At 34.1% G+C, this 13,491-nt stretch overlaps 1 protein-coding gene across 1 annotated transcript in view; it reads right to left on the bottom strand.

The window, feature by feature from the left end:
• HERC4 (HECT and RLD domain containing E3 ubiquitin protein ligase 4) overlaps positions 1-13,491 on the bottom strand; it is a 123,956-nt gene that overhangs the window by 7,572 nt on the left and 102,893 nt on the right. Inside the window, exons 18-22 of the mRNA XM_052639676.1 lie at positions 13,146-13,313; positions 12,780-12,923; positions 4,465-4,631; positions 3,466-3,532; positions 966-1,048 (exon numbers count right to left, since the gene is read on the bottom strand). Coding sequence (XP_052495636.1) covers positions 966-1,048; positions 3,466-3,532; positions 4,465-4,631; positions 12,780-12,923; positions 13,146-13,313 — 629 coding nt within the window. The remainder of the gene's footprint in view (positions 1-965; positions 1,049-3,465; positions 3,533-4,464; positions 4,632-12,779; positions 12,924-13,145; positions 13,314-13,491) is intronic.

Below are 13,491 nucleotides of genomic sequence, written 5' to 3'. Positions count from 1 at the left end.
GTTTTTTTCAGGTTGTGAAATTTCATGTAATTTTGCTTGTAATTAGGTTTTTTATTTCAGTTTCCATGCTGTCATTCTTAAAAGGCATGTCATTCAGTTCTGGAAATTCTAGGGGGTACCATTTGACAAATTTCAGTCATTCCATTTCTTCTTAATATTACCTTCATGGATGCTACTCTTACCAGTTTGCGGATACTGACTTCAATTTTTATTGACATTTCTTCATCCTGCACGGTTTCTGTTTCTCTGGCATTCTGTTTTACTGTTTTGGTCTTTTCTGAAATGTCTACTATTCTTTCATTATTCATTTACATTTAAAAGTTAGGCAGTTTTCCCAGAGAAGAATCTTCCAATACACAGTGTCAAGGAGGAGAGAGCTGTAGACTTCCACTTAATCTTCATGTTTCATTTCAGTGCTTTGCCTAACTGTCCTTAAATCCACGGTTCCTTTAGTTTGATCAGTAAATCTCCAGTCTGCCCAGCTGGAGAGGGAAAGTTGCTAGGCCACGTGTGCACTATGGGAAATGGGTCTCTAACTGCTTCTTATAACAGCCAATCGTTCTGTTTCCAGTTTCCCCTTAAAATCCATACACTTTGTAACCTATTTTTTATTCTCAATGCCTGAACTATTGTTCTGCAATATGAACTGTCTGCCTTCAGGGCTCCTAGTCCACCTTGTGCTTCAGCTTCTTCTGGCTGGCTGAAGTTAGGTGCTGCTGGTTTCTAGCTTCCGAAAATGTGTCTGTTGCTGTCTCCTCTTCCTTCTCTTGGTTCTCATTGATAATGATCTTTTTGTCCCTTTATTAATGTCTTAACAGGAGCAAAAGGAAGATTGATTACGTCCTCACCATTCAAAGAGTAAATTTATCTGAGTAAAAACTTAAGACTGTGACATATTTCTAAATACAGAAGAAAATGCCTACTGAATCTTATTACTACCACTGATGCTGCTATAAGTCACTTACCGATTTTGTTTGTTAACAGCTGTGTCTGCACCATTTAGAACCAGTTCTTTCACTTCTGTTGCACCAAAGTTTTCAACTGTGATCTATTAATTTAAATTTTTAAAAAAAGTCAATGTCAGACTCAAAACTTATTATTTTAATAACCTATTATAATCTACCTTTCTCTCATTAATGTAAGAAATAATATGTTTGAAGTAAAATTCTGGTAGCATAAGCTTATTTGTGAATTCTGCATGAAGCCACAGCTAGAAATTTTCATCTTCTCTAGCAGTTTGAAATCCTACCTTGACTAATTACCAATTAACAAGGTTTTGGTTTGTTAATAACAGGAAATTGAGTAATCATCCCATGTAAAACTTCAGAAGGGTCACTACAGGAGTAAAATATTAGGAAAGATGTTTTCCTTGGACAAGTGATAGACTCCAAGTCAGAATGCATTCAACTTTAGAACAGCTATGCATTCTTCCCTCATGACAGCTGCCACTCTGGTATTCCTTCTTGTTGCATTCTTAACTACAGGTGGTTCTTCCAGTTTGCCATTAATTTGGTTTATAAAGAGTCATTTATTTTGAAATCTCTTATTTCCCTTACTAGTGTGCTCATTTTCCTATATATGTTATCATTCCCACCTCTGCATCTTTTCTCTTCCTATTCCCTCTTTTTTTGGCAATATTCCTCTCTTCTATTAATTTTTTTAGTACCTGTTTACAAAACATTGCACTAGAAGTGGGGTGATAAAAAATGAATAAATCCCTGCTCTGGAAGTTGCTACCCAATAAAGAAGGTGAAATGTGATATGTAAACAACTCATTATTATAGTAAAATAAATGCTATAATAGAGACATGAACAAAATACTATCAGACCATGGAAGAAAAAGCTTACTTCTTCTAAACAGAGAAAGTATAAAAAACCTTGAGGAAGAAATGTCATTTGAAAAGCATCTAAAAGGATGAGTAAGATTAGGAGAGGATAGAATTTCTGACTAAGGACACGGATTGAACAAAAGGATAGACAGACCACATATTAAAAAAATGCATGCCCCTAAAAAACAGGGAAGGTAAAGCATATAAAAGAATACTGTGAGACATGACAGAACTTAGTATGAATGGAAGGATACAATGGAAGTTAGAAAGCCAGATTACAAATGATTTGAAGCCCATTCTAACGCTATTATTCTATAAGTAGCAAAGAGCCGCTGAGTATGTCTGGGAAAGAAACAACAGTGGGAAGGAATGTTTGAATTAGCATAGATCTTACTAAATATTCACAAACTTGATGACTGATAAGTTAAAGCTTAGAATTCAATGCTTCAGTCAATTGAGATGATCAGTAAAGATCCAAAGAAAACTGACAGGGTCATTAAGTGCATCAACTGAAAAGGAGAACTAAAATTTCATAGTAAATATGAATTCAAGCAGGACATTTTCTTGGAAAAAGTTAAACGTTACTAAAAGAAATTAACCTATTTCCCTTTAAATCTATCAAATTTTCTTGTAACTGCACTATGTGCCAATTCTTAAAATGACCAAAGAATGGACAAACATTTTTGAGGGGGGCACATAATTTTTTTGGCAAACTGTGTGACACAAGAATATGGTATCTTTCGTCAGTTTCGACTGTAAAAACACAAAGAGGACAGTTTAAGGGTATGTGGCGGGGGGTGGGGGTGGGGAACGGCACACAAAGTTTTTGAAAAGAATAGACAGGAAAAAAGAAAAACTGAAGGTTTTTACCATTTTCCCAAGAGTCTAATTTATAGTATTCAAATAATTACTTCTGAAGTGCCTTATCATAATCCTTGCTGATTTTTCTCTCCTTTAATTGTCAACTATTCTACTTCTGCCAGATCCTCACTTATCAATGGTTCTGCATAAAGACTAGATGATTTACTGAACATCCCTCTCACTGAATTAAATTCTACATCTTTTTAAAGATTTGTAATTTCATTTTCCAAATAATATTTCAATGTATTTCTATTTATATTACATTGCATCCAAGAGTAATACAAAATTCGCAAGGATGAATGTTAGTATAAAAGGGATGTCTGAGTGGGAATTAGTCTTTTAGGTGGCGAATTCATTAGTGGATATTCTCATGTTACAATAACCTTTGCTTCTCTAAATATTCTTGTGATTGCAGACTCAAAAAATGAACACTTGAATAAAGAAGACCCCTTGTATCTGTAAAGATCTTTAGTATAATGTTAAACAACACAGGCTTATCCAGTCACAGAGCTGGATACAAATACTTTCTCTGAAATGTGACAACTGTTTTCAGTTTTCTCATCTGTAAAATAAGGATAATAATACCGATCTCTTGGGATTATGAGGATTAAATGAAATAATGCATGTGGCTACCATATAGTTAATGCTCAATAAATGTTAGCTAAAGGGTTCTTTAAGAATTCCATTCATCAAAATAAAAACCATAAGGCATAGCTGATAAATAAAAGGGATGATGGACAATCAAGCTCTACTACTCTATGTCTTTCCATCTTACCGTAAAATTAAGACAAAATGTCTCTTCAACATCATCTTCGGGATAGTCCAGTAACTGTTGCATGCTTCTGAAAAACAATATGTATGTTGCTTTGAAGTAAAATATAATTGTGTATTTTGACAAGTTTGCCTATGACTAGGTATTCATTTCTCATTCATTCTTGGTCAAATCCTTTTGCTAATTTGTACTTTTATGTTTGTTTCAGAATGGTGGTTGTACAAGCAAATATATAAACAATGTTGAAGGAAAAAAAAATAAGGTTTTCATCTCTTCCTTTGAATACAAAGGCCATGTATCCACCCATTTTCAATACTTGTTCTTATATATAATTTTTAGGGCTTCCCTGGTGACTCAGATGGTGAAGAATCTGCCTGCAATGCAGGAGACATGGGTTCAATTCCTGGGTCAGGAAGATCCCCTAAAATGGGAACCCATTCCAGGATTCTTGCCTGAAGAATCCCATGGACAGAGGAGCCTGGTGGGCTGCAGTCCATGGGGTTACAAAGAGTTGAACACAATTGAGTGACTGGCGAATTTATAAACAATGTTGAAGAGAAAAAAACTAAAGTTTTTACCTCTTCCTTTGAATACAAAGGCCATATATGCACCCATTTTTAATACTTCTTATATGCAATTTTTTATTCCACTTAATGTAATAAATATAAAGAAACTACACAATCCACCTAGGAATGAAGGTGATTAGAAGTAAAAGTCCAAATCAATTATTTAACTACATTCAAGAAACATTACCTTCCTAAATTTATTATCTGATATTCACAAAGTATTGTTAAACTAAAAATTTAGCACATGGCTTTATACATATAACTCTTTCAGTAGAAAATTCTCACAATGGCTTTTTCCTTTATTAGAAGGGCTATTGGTTTATTTTGGAAATTCAACAAGAACAACAGAAACATAATTATTCCTAAAAAGAAAACTTCTGTACATCCCCCATTTCCTATTTTCTAAACCCCATTCTTGCCACTTTTTACAACTAACCTCCCAACATCAGGGACCAGTTCTTTCAAATCTTCCAGGGATGGCTTCTTTTTTAGCAGTTTCTTATATAAAGCCAAAGGAAAATGGAGGTCCACAATAGTAAAATTATAAATTGCTAATCCACAGATAACACCAATCAAGTGGAATAAATCACTGTCTTCAAATGTCTGAAAATACAGAAAAAATTAATGAATAAAAAGAAAAAAGTTCATTCTCATTCCTATCTCCCTGGGGTAATATTATTGTTAGTATTTTTGCACATTTTCATTCAACGTATTTTCTAGGAGAGACAATATTAAAATCTAGTTGAGATTATACTATACATATAATTTCACATTTAATTTTCCCCCAGAAATATAATCATTTTCACATCACTAAGCATTATATTAATAAATGAAAAGATTACTAGAACTTTTTTTTGATTTAAAAAATTATACACATTCAAAATTTGAAAAATAAAAAGCTTATGGAAGAAAATGAATTAAACACCTGTAACTCAATCACTTAGAAACACCAGGGACAATGATTTAAAAAATTTTAATGTATTTCCATCTACTATAAGTTCAGAAAAATAATATAAAACATATTAAAAGTTTTCTCATTCTTCTAATTACAACACAAGTATTTCTTATGTCATTACTCTTCTAGAACATGATTTTTAATGGCTGAATATTAATCACATAAAAGTATCATGGCTTGCTAAATTAGCTATTAAGGCTTGCTAAATTAGCTATTAATAACTATAGTTGGACATCTAGATGATTAAAATATTAAAAACAGTGCTTATTTCCTTCAGTAATCTTTAAAGAATTAAAGATTTAATAATTTTTAAAGAATTAATATATGGTCACAGGAAATTCTGTGAGCATGTCATTAACAGAAGAAATTTTTAAATTAGATCTGGGGCTCCAGACATAGTTCATTCACTATCTAGTCTTGGTGTTTTCAAGATAAAAGCAGTATTAATCTCATAAGCTTATTGTGAGGATTAAGAGGAATAATGTATGTCAAATGCTTTTAGCATAGTTCTTACAGCACACAGTAAACACTCAATAAATATTCTAATTAGCTAGTAATGTTCAAAATAAGATGGGTATCTTTTTTGCATATACATATACATACATATATATATATGCAGGTCCATAGTTTGGAATATTTCCATAGAAGAAATTCTGCTTTGCAAGGAAGAATTTCAAAGTCAAAGGAATGCTAAGCATACCATAAAAACTCTTTTCCTCCACAACTGTTCTAGTTTATACTGCCATTGTATTCCAGGAAAATGACTATCTTTCCACATTTTCATCTATGTACACACATAAAATATATTTGAGTTAAAAAATGGCAACGTGTTTCACTATACATTTTTGACTACTAGTGATACTAAAAATTATAGATTTGTGTGTGTGTTTGATAAGTCTTTTTGTGCACTTGGCCCATTTATCTTTTAGGGGTTAGTGTTTTCTTATATATTTATATTTGAATATATCATATGTTACGGTTATTACCCTGTGTCATATTCAATACATATATATGCCTTTTATGTTTTGTTATCTCATACTTTTCATTGGCCAGATTTATCTTTTTCTTCTGTGATGTCCCTACAATTTTGTTCTTAAATAGTTCAAAAAGTTCTTAAATAGGGCAGACTGAGTATGTGTTAATATCTCTTCTTCCAGAAATCCCTGTAGATGAGAAAACAGGAATAAATGGCATAAATTCACAAGAAAAAAGAATAGGGAGGAGTTTCAACAGCATGAAAGAGATTTCAATATCTCAAAATATGAAAAATAAATGGCTGGTTTGATTCGGTAAAGCAGAAAAAAATGGAAACAGTAGCTTGTAGAGAAAAGCCAGTAAAAAAAAAAAAAAGAAAAAAAAACAAGCTCATCTATGCTGTAGGCTCAGGAACTGACAGTGCCAATCTATCCCTGTAAAGTCAGAGGTACTCCAGCTAGCTCAGTTAGTAAAACAACTCTGAGAGTCAACTATCAGAGAGGGGTTGAAAGTAAGATGCTTGACGGGAGAGGCCTTTGACTTTCTAGAAAGGATGAATCGAAGAAGCTCTGGAATCTGACACAACTGATGCTCAGGGTCCTGCTTCAAAAACAAAGGGATCAAATGGAAGTCTATACAGTGAACAATGGGAATCCTAGCTTCCCTTTCCAGTGTCTGGAACACTACTAGAACATTGACAGCCAGGGCTACAACCTTCCCTGTAAACTCAAAGGGTAAAAAACTTACACATGCTGACATATGCAGGTTCATCCTTGAAAGACCTCTACCTAATCACTTTACAAGCGGGGTCCATCAACATAAATGTGCATATGCCCGTACACAAAAGTATCTAGGTAGCATCTCAGTGTCACATTCTAAAATAATAAACAGCCAAGAATTACAAGGAAAAAACAAAAGAAACAAACACAAGAAAACTGGATGAGTAAGAAACAAAACCAATAAATGATTAATTTTAAATGGCTACATTTTAAAAGAATAAAATCATAAACCTTTATAGGACATAATGGAATGAAAACCAGAAATCAACATCAGAAGGAAATATGGGAAATTCACAGAGATGTGGAGATTAAACAACACACTTAAAATAAAAAAACTGATTAGTCAAAGAAGGTACCACCACAAGGGAAATCAGAAAATATTTGGACTCCTAAAAATAAAACCACATCATACAAAAGCTTATAGAAGACAGGGAAAGCAGTGTTCAAAAAGAAATTTTTATAGTTGTAAGCATCTAAATTTAAAAAGAAACAATACTTCAAATAAATAACTTAACTTTATATCCTAAGGAACTACAAAAGGAAGAGTAAACCAAACTCAAACCTGGCAGACAGGGAAAATAATAAAGGTTAAAGTGGAGATCAACCAAATTAACAAACCTCTACTAGAATGACCAAGAAAAAAAGAGAAAACTTACTAGATTCAGGACTGAAAGTGTGGACATTACTACTAACTTTATAAAAAGGATTATAAGACAATAATGAGTAATTAGGCCACAATTATGAATAACTGAATGCCACCAAAACAGATAATATAGATGAAATGGATAAATTCCTACAAACACACAAACTTACATAAGAAGAATTAAAAAACCTAAAGAAACTTTTAGCAAGAGATTGAACCATCAATCAAACACCTTCCAACAAAAGCCTGAGACCAGATTCTATCAGACATTTAGAAGAATTAACATCTATCAATCTCAAAGTCTTCTTAGAAAAGGAAGAGAAGAAGACAGTTCTTAACTCATTCTATGAGGTTAGGGATACCATGATAACAAAGCCAAAAACATCTTTCACACACACACAAAGAAAACCATAAAGCAGTATTCCTAATAACAACAGAATAATTGTCAACAGAATACTAGCAAACTGAATCCAACAGCATATAAAAAGAATTACACACCGTGACCAAGTGAATGGTCCAGGAATGCAAGGTGGTTGAACATAAGGAAATCAACCAATGTAATACATCAATCACATAATGGAACGAAGGAAAGAAACCACATGATCACCGCAACTAATACAGAAAAAAAAAATCTGAATAAAATCTAACACTCTTTCATGATAAATAAACTCAACAAACTAAGCACAGAAGTGACTTTCCTTAATATGATTCAAGGAATTTATGAAAATCCACAGCTGACATTCCATGCAGATCAGGAAAAATTGAGAAGCATGTCCACTCTCACTATCTGCATTTGAAAACATATTGGAAGTTCTAGGCAGGGCAATTAGATAAGAAAAAGAAATAGAAGTATCCAAATAGGAAAGAAAGAGTAAAATTAAACCTACTGAATTTTATAGATGACACGATCTTGTAAATAGAAATTCTAAAGAGTCCATAAAACAAACTATTAGATAGATGTAATAAATGAATTTAGTACATGATCAACACAGAAAACAATCAGCTGTATTTCTACACATTAGCAATGAACTAAACCTAAAATTAAGAAAATAATTCCAGTTACAGCAGCATCAAAAAGAACAAAATAATTAGAGATAAATTTCACCATGGAAGTGTAAGACTTGTACACTGAAAACTACAAAACGTTGCTGAAAGAAATTAAAAGACCTAAACAACTGGAAAGATATTCGATGTCCATAGACTAGAAGATACTTCCCAAACTGATGTACAGATTCAATGTATTCTCTATCAAAACCTCAATGGCCCCTTTTTTTTTTTGCGGAAATGGAAAGCTTAACTGTAAAATTCATACAGAATTGCAAAGGATTCCTAATAGTCAAAAGAATCTTGAATAGGAAGAACAAAGTAGGAGGACTCACACATTGCAATTTCAAAATCTACAAAAGCTATAGTAAACAAGACTGTGTGGTACTGGCATAACAACAGACATATACATCATCTGAATAAAATTGACAGCCCAGAAATAAATCCATATAATGATAGACAATTAATTTTCAACAAGGATGCCAAGACTATTCAATGGGGAAAGAATATTAGTTTCTTTAACAACGGTGAGACAACCAGGTATTAACATACAGAGAATGAAGTTGAACTCTTACTTCAAACCATAGTCAAATGAACTCATGATGTATCAAAGACTTATATTTAACAGCAAAAACTATAAAACTCTTATAAGAAAATTCAGGGGTAAATCTTCATGACCTTGAATTTGTCCGTGGTTTCTTAGTTATAACACCAAAAAGCACAAGCAACAATATATGCAACACATCGAGAAAAGATTTCACCAATATTTAAAACTTTTGGTATCAAAGGACATTATCAAGAAAGTGAAAAGTTAATTCACATAGTGGGAGAGAATATTTGCAAATCATATATTTCTCAAAGATCCAGTATCCAGAATACATAAAAGTACTCTTAAAACAGCAACAACAATGAAAATGACATTTTGCTAAAGAAGGTATACAAATGGCCAAATGCATCATTTGTCAGCAGGGAATGCAAACTGAATCACAATGAGATACCACTTCAAACATACCACTATAGTAAGAAGAAATAAATACATGCATAAAATACATTTTAAAATATATTTTTTAAAAAAAGAAAGTACCAAATGTTGAAACTGGAATCCTCATATATTCCTAATGGAAATGTTAAACGGTTCAGCCATTGTGGAAAACAATTTGGTGGTTCCTCAAAAAGTCCAACAGAATTATCACCACACCTAACAATTCCACTCATAAGTACATATGCAAAATAACTGCAAACAATAACTTGCACACAAGCTTTCATACTAGTAGTATTCAATGGTATTTCACCAAAAGAGGTAAACAACCCAAAATGTCCATCAACTAACGAATGAATAAATGAATGTGGTAGAGCTATACAACAGAGTATTATTCAGCTACAAAAAGGAATAAAGTACTGACACATGATACAAATGGATGAGCCTTGGAAACATTATCCTAAATGCGAGAAGTCAGATACCAAAGGCCATTAAACTATATGGTTTCCATTAACAGCAAATATCAAAAACAGACAAATCCATGGGAAAAGGATAGTAAAGCAGTGACTGTCTGAGGCTGAAAGGGTACAGGGAGAAACTGCTTATGTCTGCAGTTTCATTCTGAGGTGATGAAACAGAACCAGGTAGTGGTGAGGGCTGCACAACACTCTTGAGTGTACTAAAGGCCCCTGAACTGTGTCTGTAAAAAATTCTTAAAGGGAAGAACTTAGTTACGTCAATTTTACCTCATTAAAAAATATTATTAAATTAAAAAGAACAAATGGCCCTCTGCATCCTCCCTCCTTCCTACACCATCTCTGAGGTGGTGAGTACACTCAGCATCCACAACTGGATATTCTAAATACCATTTTATACTAAAAGAAGCCAGGGCCCTTAGAAGAAATGGCTAGTGTCAGGACTAGGGTATGGAAAACACAAAACCAGCATGGAACATTTTCTGTACCAAATTGTATACCAAATGTAAAGAATAATGAAAGAAAAATGGGGACATGTCAAAAGTACACTAAGTAGGAGCCAGCTCTATTGGGCTCCTATTGTCCAAATCAAGATATAACTGAAAAGGTAAGAGAGATCCACTCCCTTGAGTTATTATTTCACTCTTCTTTCTTCTTCAAGATTCCAACACCCTTCCCCCTACTCTAACCTTCTAACAAACATGCTTCTCTCCTAGGGTATACTCAAAGGGCAAAAAACCCTGCAAAACAGTTAAAACAGAACTACATTTGACCCCTGAACATCTCAGGGGTTAGGAACGCTGATCCCCTGCGCAGTTGAAAACTTGAGTATAATCTTCTAGTTGGTCTTCTATCTGCAGATTCAACCAACTGAGGATAGTGTAGAATCACAGTATATATTTGTTGAAAAGAATCTGCATATAAGTGAAAATACACAGTTCAAATCTCTATTGTTTAAGGGTCAACTGTATTTTCAGTTATCATAACATTGGTTGAAAGGTTGATACTGTTAGGCAGTAATGTACAAGTCTGGAACATTTTATCATACCAAGTACACCAGGTAGCAAGGAAATTACTTAAAAGAGTATTAGTGCTCAGACACTTAGTAGTGTCCGACTCTCTGTGACCTCATGGACTGCAGCAGACCACCAGACTTCTCTGTCCATGGGATTACTGCAGCAAGAATACTAGAGTGGAGTGTCATTCACTCCAGGGGATGACACTGGAGTGTCATCCTTCCTCCAGGGGATCTTCCCAACCTAGGGACTGAACCCATGTCTCTTACATCTCCTACACTGGCACGAGAATGCTTTACCCCTAGTACCACCTGGGAAGCCTGAATATTATTATCTGGGAAGCAAAGTATTAAGACTGTATCAAAAGGACTCAGGTGCCAAGTTGAAGAGCTCTCCTGACAAAAAAAGGATAATATCAATAAAGATAATAACTGCAATGGACTGAAGGGCTTCCCTGGTGGCTCAGCAGGAAACAATCCACTGGAGATGCAAGAGATTTAGGTTCAATCCCTGGGTTGGGACGATCTCCTGGAGTAGGGAATGGCAACCCACTCCAGTATTCTCGCTGGAATAACCCCACAGAGAAGCCTGTTGGGCAATGGTCTGTGGAGTTGCAAAGAGTTGGACACAACTCAAGCGACTGAGCACAGCATACAGCAACGGACTGAAAAACATCAAATATGTTTAATCCATGAATATACAATAATATTTGAAAACAAAACCAAAAGGTGAATTGTCACCCCTGGAATATGCTAATGAATAGATTCATTCTTGTGAAAAATAAGTAACTACAGAGAGAGAATGTAAAAGATCCCGTATGAACTGTATTACTAAGGATCAAACAGTAGATGAGGAAATTTCCTTACAAGTAAGTATTTAAGCTACAAAAATGAAAAAGAAATGTCAGAATTAAGAGTAGCATCATTTTGTGACCCCTAATAAATTTAGCCTAGGCACTGATCATCATGACTGCTAACATCACAAAGGACAGTCTCCTGGAAGAAATGACTAAACAATACATCAAGGTTTTTAGAATAAATAGTACATAATTCAAATTTCTTTCAGCTCAACAGTTCTACAAACTGAACCACCCATTTCACTTACAGTTTCTAAATCAGGGGCCAGCAACTTCTTCTGTAAAATATTTTAGGATTTGTTGGCCACAGGGGCTCTGTCATAACTACCCAACTCTGCCTCTGCCAGTTTTAGTTAGGAAGTGGAAGGCTGCTCAGTGGTAAAGAATCTACCTGCCAATGCAGGAGATACAGGAGATGTGGGTTTGATACCTGAGTTGGGAAGATTCCCTAGAAAAGGAAATGGTAATCCACTCCAGTATTCGTGCCTGGAAAAACCCATGGACAGAGGAGCCTGGTGGGCTACAGTCCACTGGGTTGCACAGAGTTGGACCTGACTTAGTGACTGAGCATGCACGAACAGCAACGGAAAATAGTAAGTGAGCAGGCACTGACTTTATGTGATGGGAAGAACTTAGATCATGAAATGTCGTTTGCTGCATAGTTATCTCTGCCCTATATGATACAAGAGAGAAATCAATGACCCCTAACAATAAATTAATTCTCCCCAGAATGAAAGCTAATCTGGTAGCTAATCAATGCTCAAATCTAACTCAGCAGAACAGTCAACATCATTTTTCAGGCTGACCATTCCTTAATTTATTTTGCTAATTTGAAATGTGTGATAAGCATAATCTGTTTCGATGACTGTTAAGTCCAAAAGTTTATGATTTTTAAAATTGTAATAAAACAGATCTGTGAATGTTAGGAATCTAGTAATAACTCCTATTTATTACTGAGTTAAACTGAAATATGTAGGGGTGTGTGTGTATTTATTTACCAAAGTAATTTAGATGGCTGGACTTTTTACCTTATCAGAAAACCAAATGAGTCTGGAATCTTCGTAATACCTAAACATGCCATATTTAGGATCCAATAATTCCCTCATGATAAGCAAGAAAAATTCCTTGCGTACCCCTCCTGCATCAACAGCATCTTCTCCAACAAATATAACCTAAAAGAGGATAATGCAAACACTGAGTATAAAGAAATGAAAAGTATATTCTGGAGACTCTATAACACATTATTTATTATGAATAAATGTTCACCAATTAATAGCTATAATTTTAAGTATATTTTTATTAAGATTCAAAGATACTATAAAAATAAACAGGAAAACTTTAAACATATTTTCTGAATAAAAGTTCCAATTATACAACAGAAAATGTTAAATTACCTTGAGTGGCTTTTTGTAGTCTATATTTTTTGTTTTCCTAAGGACTTCCATTGCATCTCCTACAATATTTTCCCTGCGTACCACTAGAATTAAGCAAGGATTCACAGATTCAATCACTGGGAGAAAAAGAGAGGAGACATTCTGTCTGTGGGCCTGGTCAATAGCCATCTAGAAAACAAAAATTAAAAATTTAACAACAATGCTATGAAGAAGCTACTATGACTGGATAAGCTAACCTCTACTTATTTATAGCTATCCACAGCCCACAGGATTGTGAAGAGTTGAACACGGCAAAGCAACTGAACAATAAAAACAACAAATTCCTGTATTATTGAATTCACACAGC

This window comes from Budorcas taxicolor, chromosome 5 (genome assembly GCF_023091745.1).
Source record: "Budorcas taxicolor isolate Tak-1 chromosome 5, Takin1.1, whole genome shotgun sequence".
Classification (NCBI taxonomy): Eukaryota; Metazoa; Chordata; class Mammalia; order Artiodactyla; family Bovidae; genus Budorcas; species Budorcas taxicolor.
The sequence above is the reverse complement of the archived record's forward strand: the minus strand, read 5'-3'. Positions and strand labels throughout refer to the sequence as shown.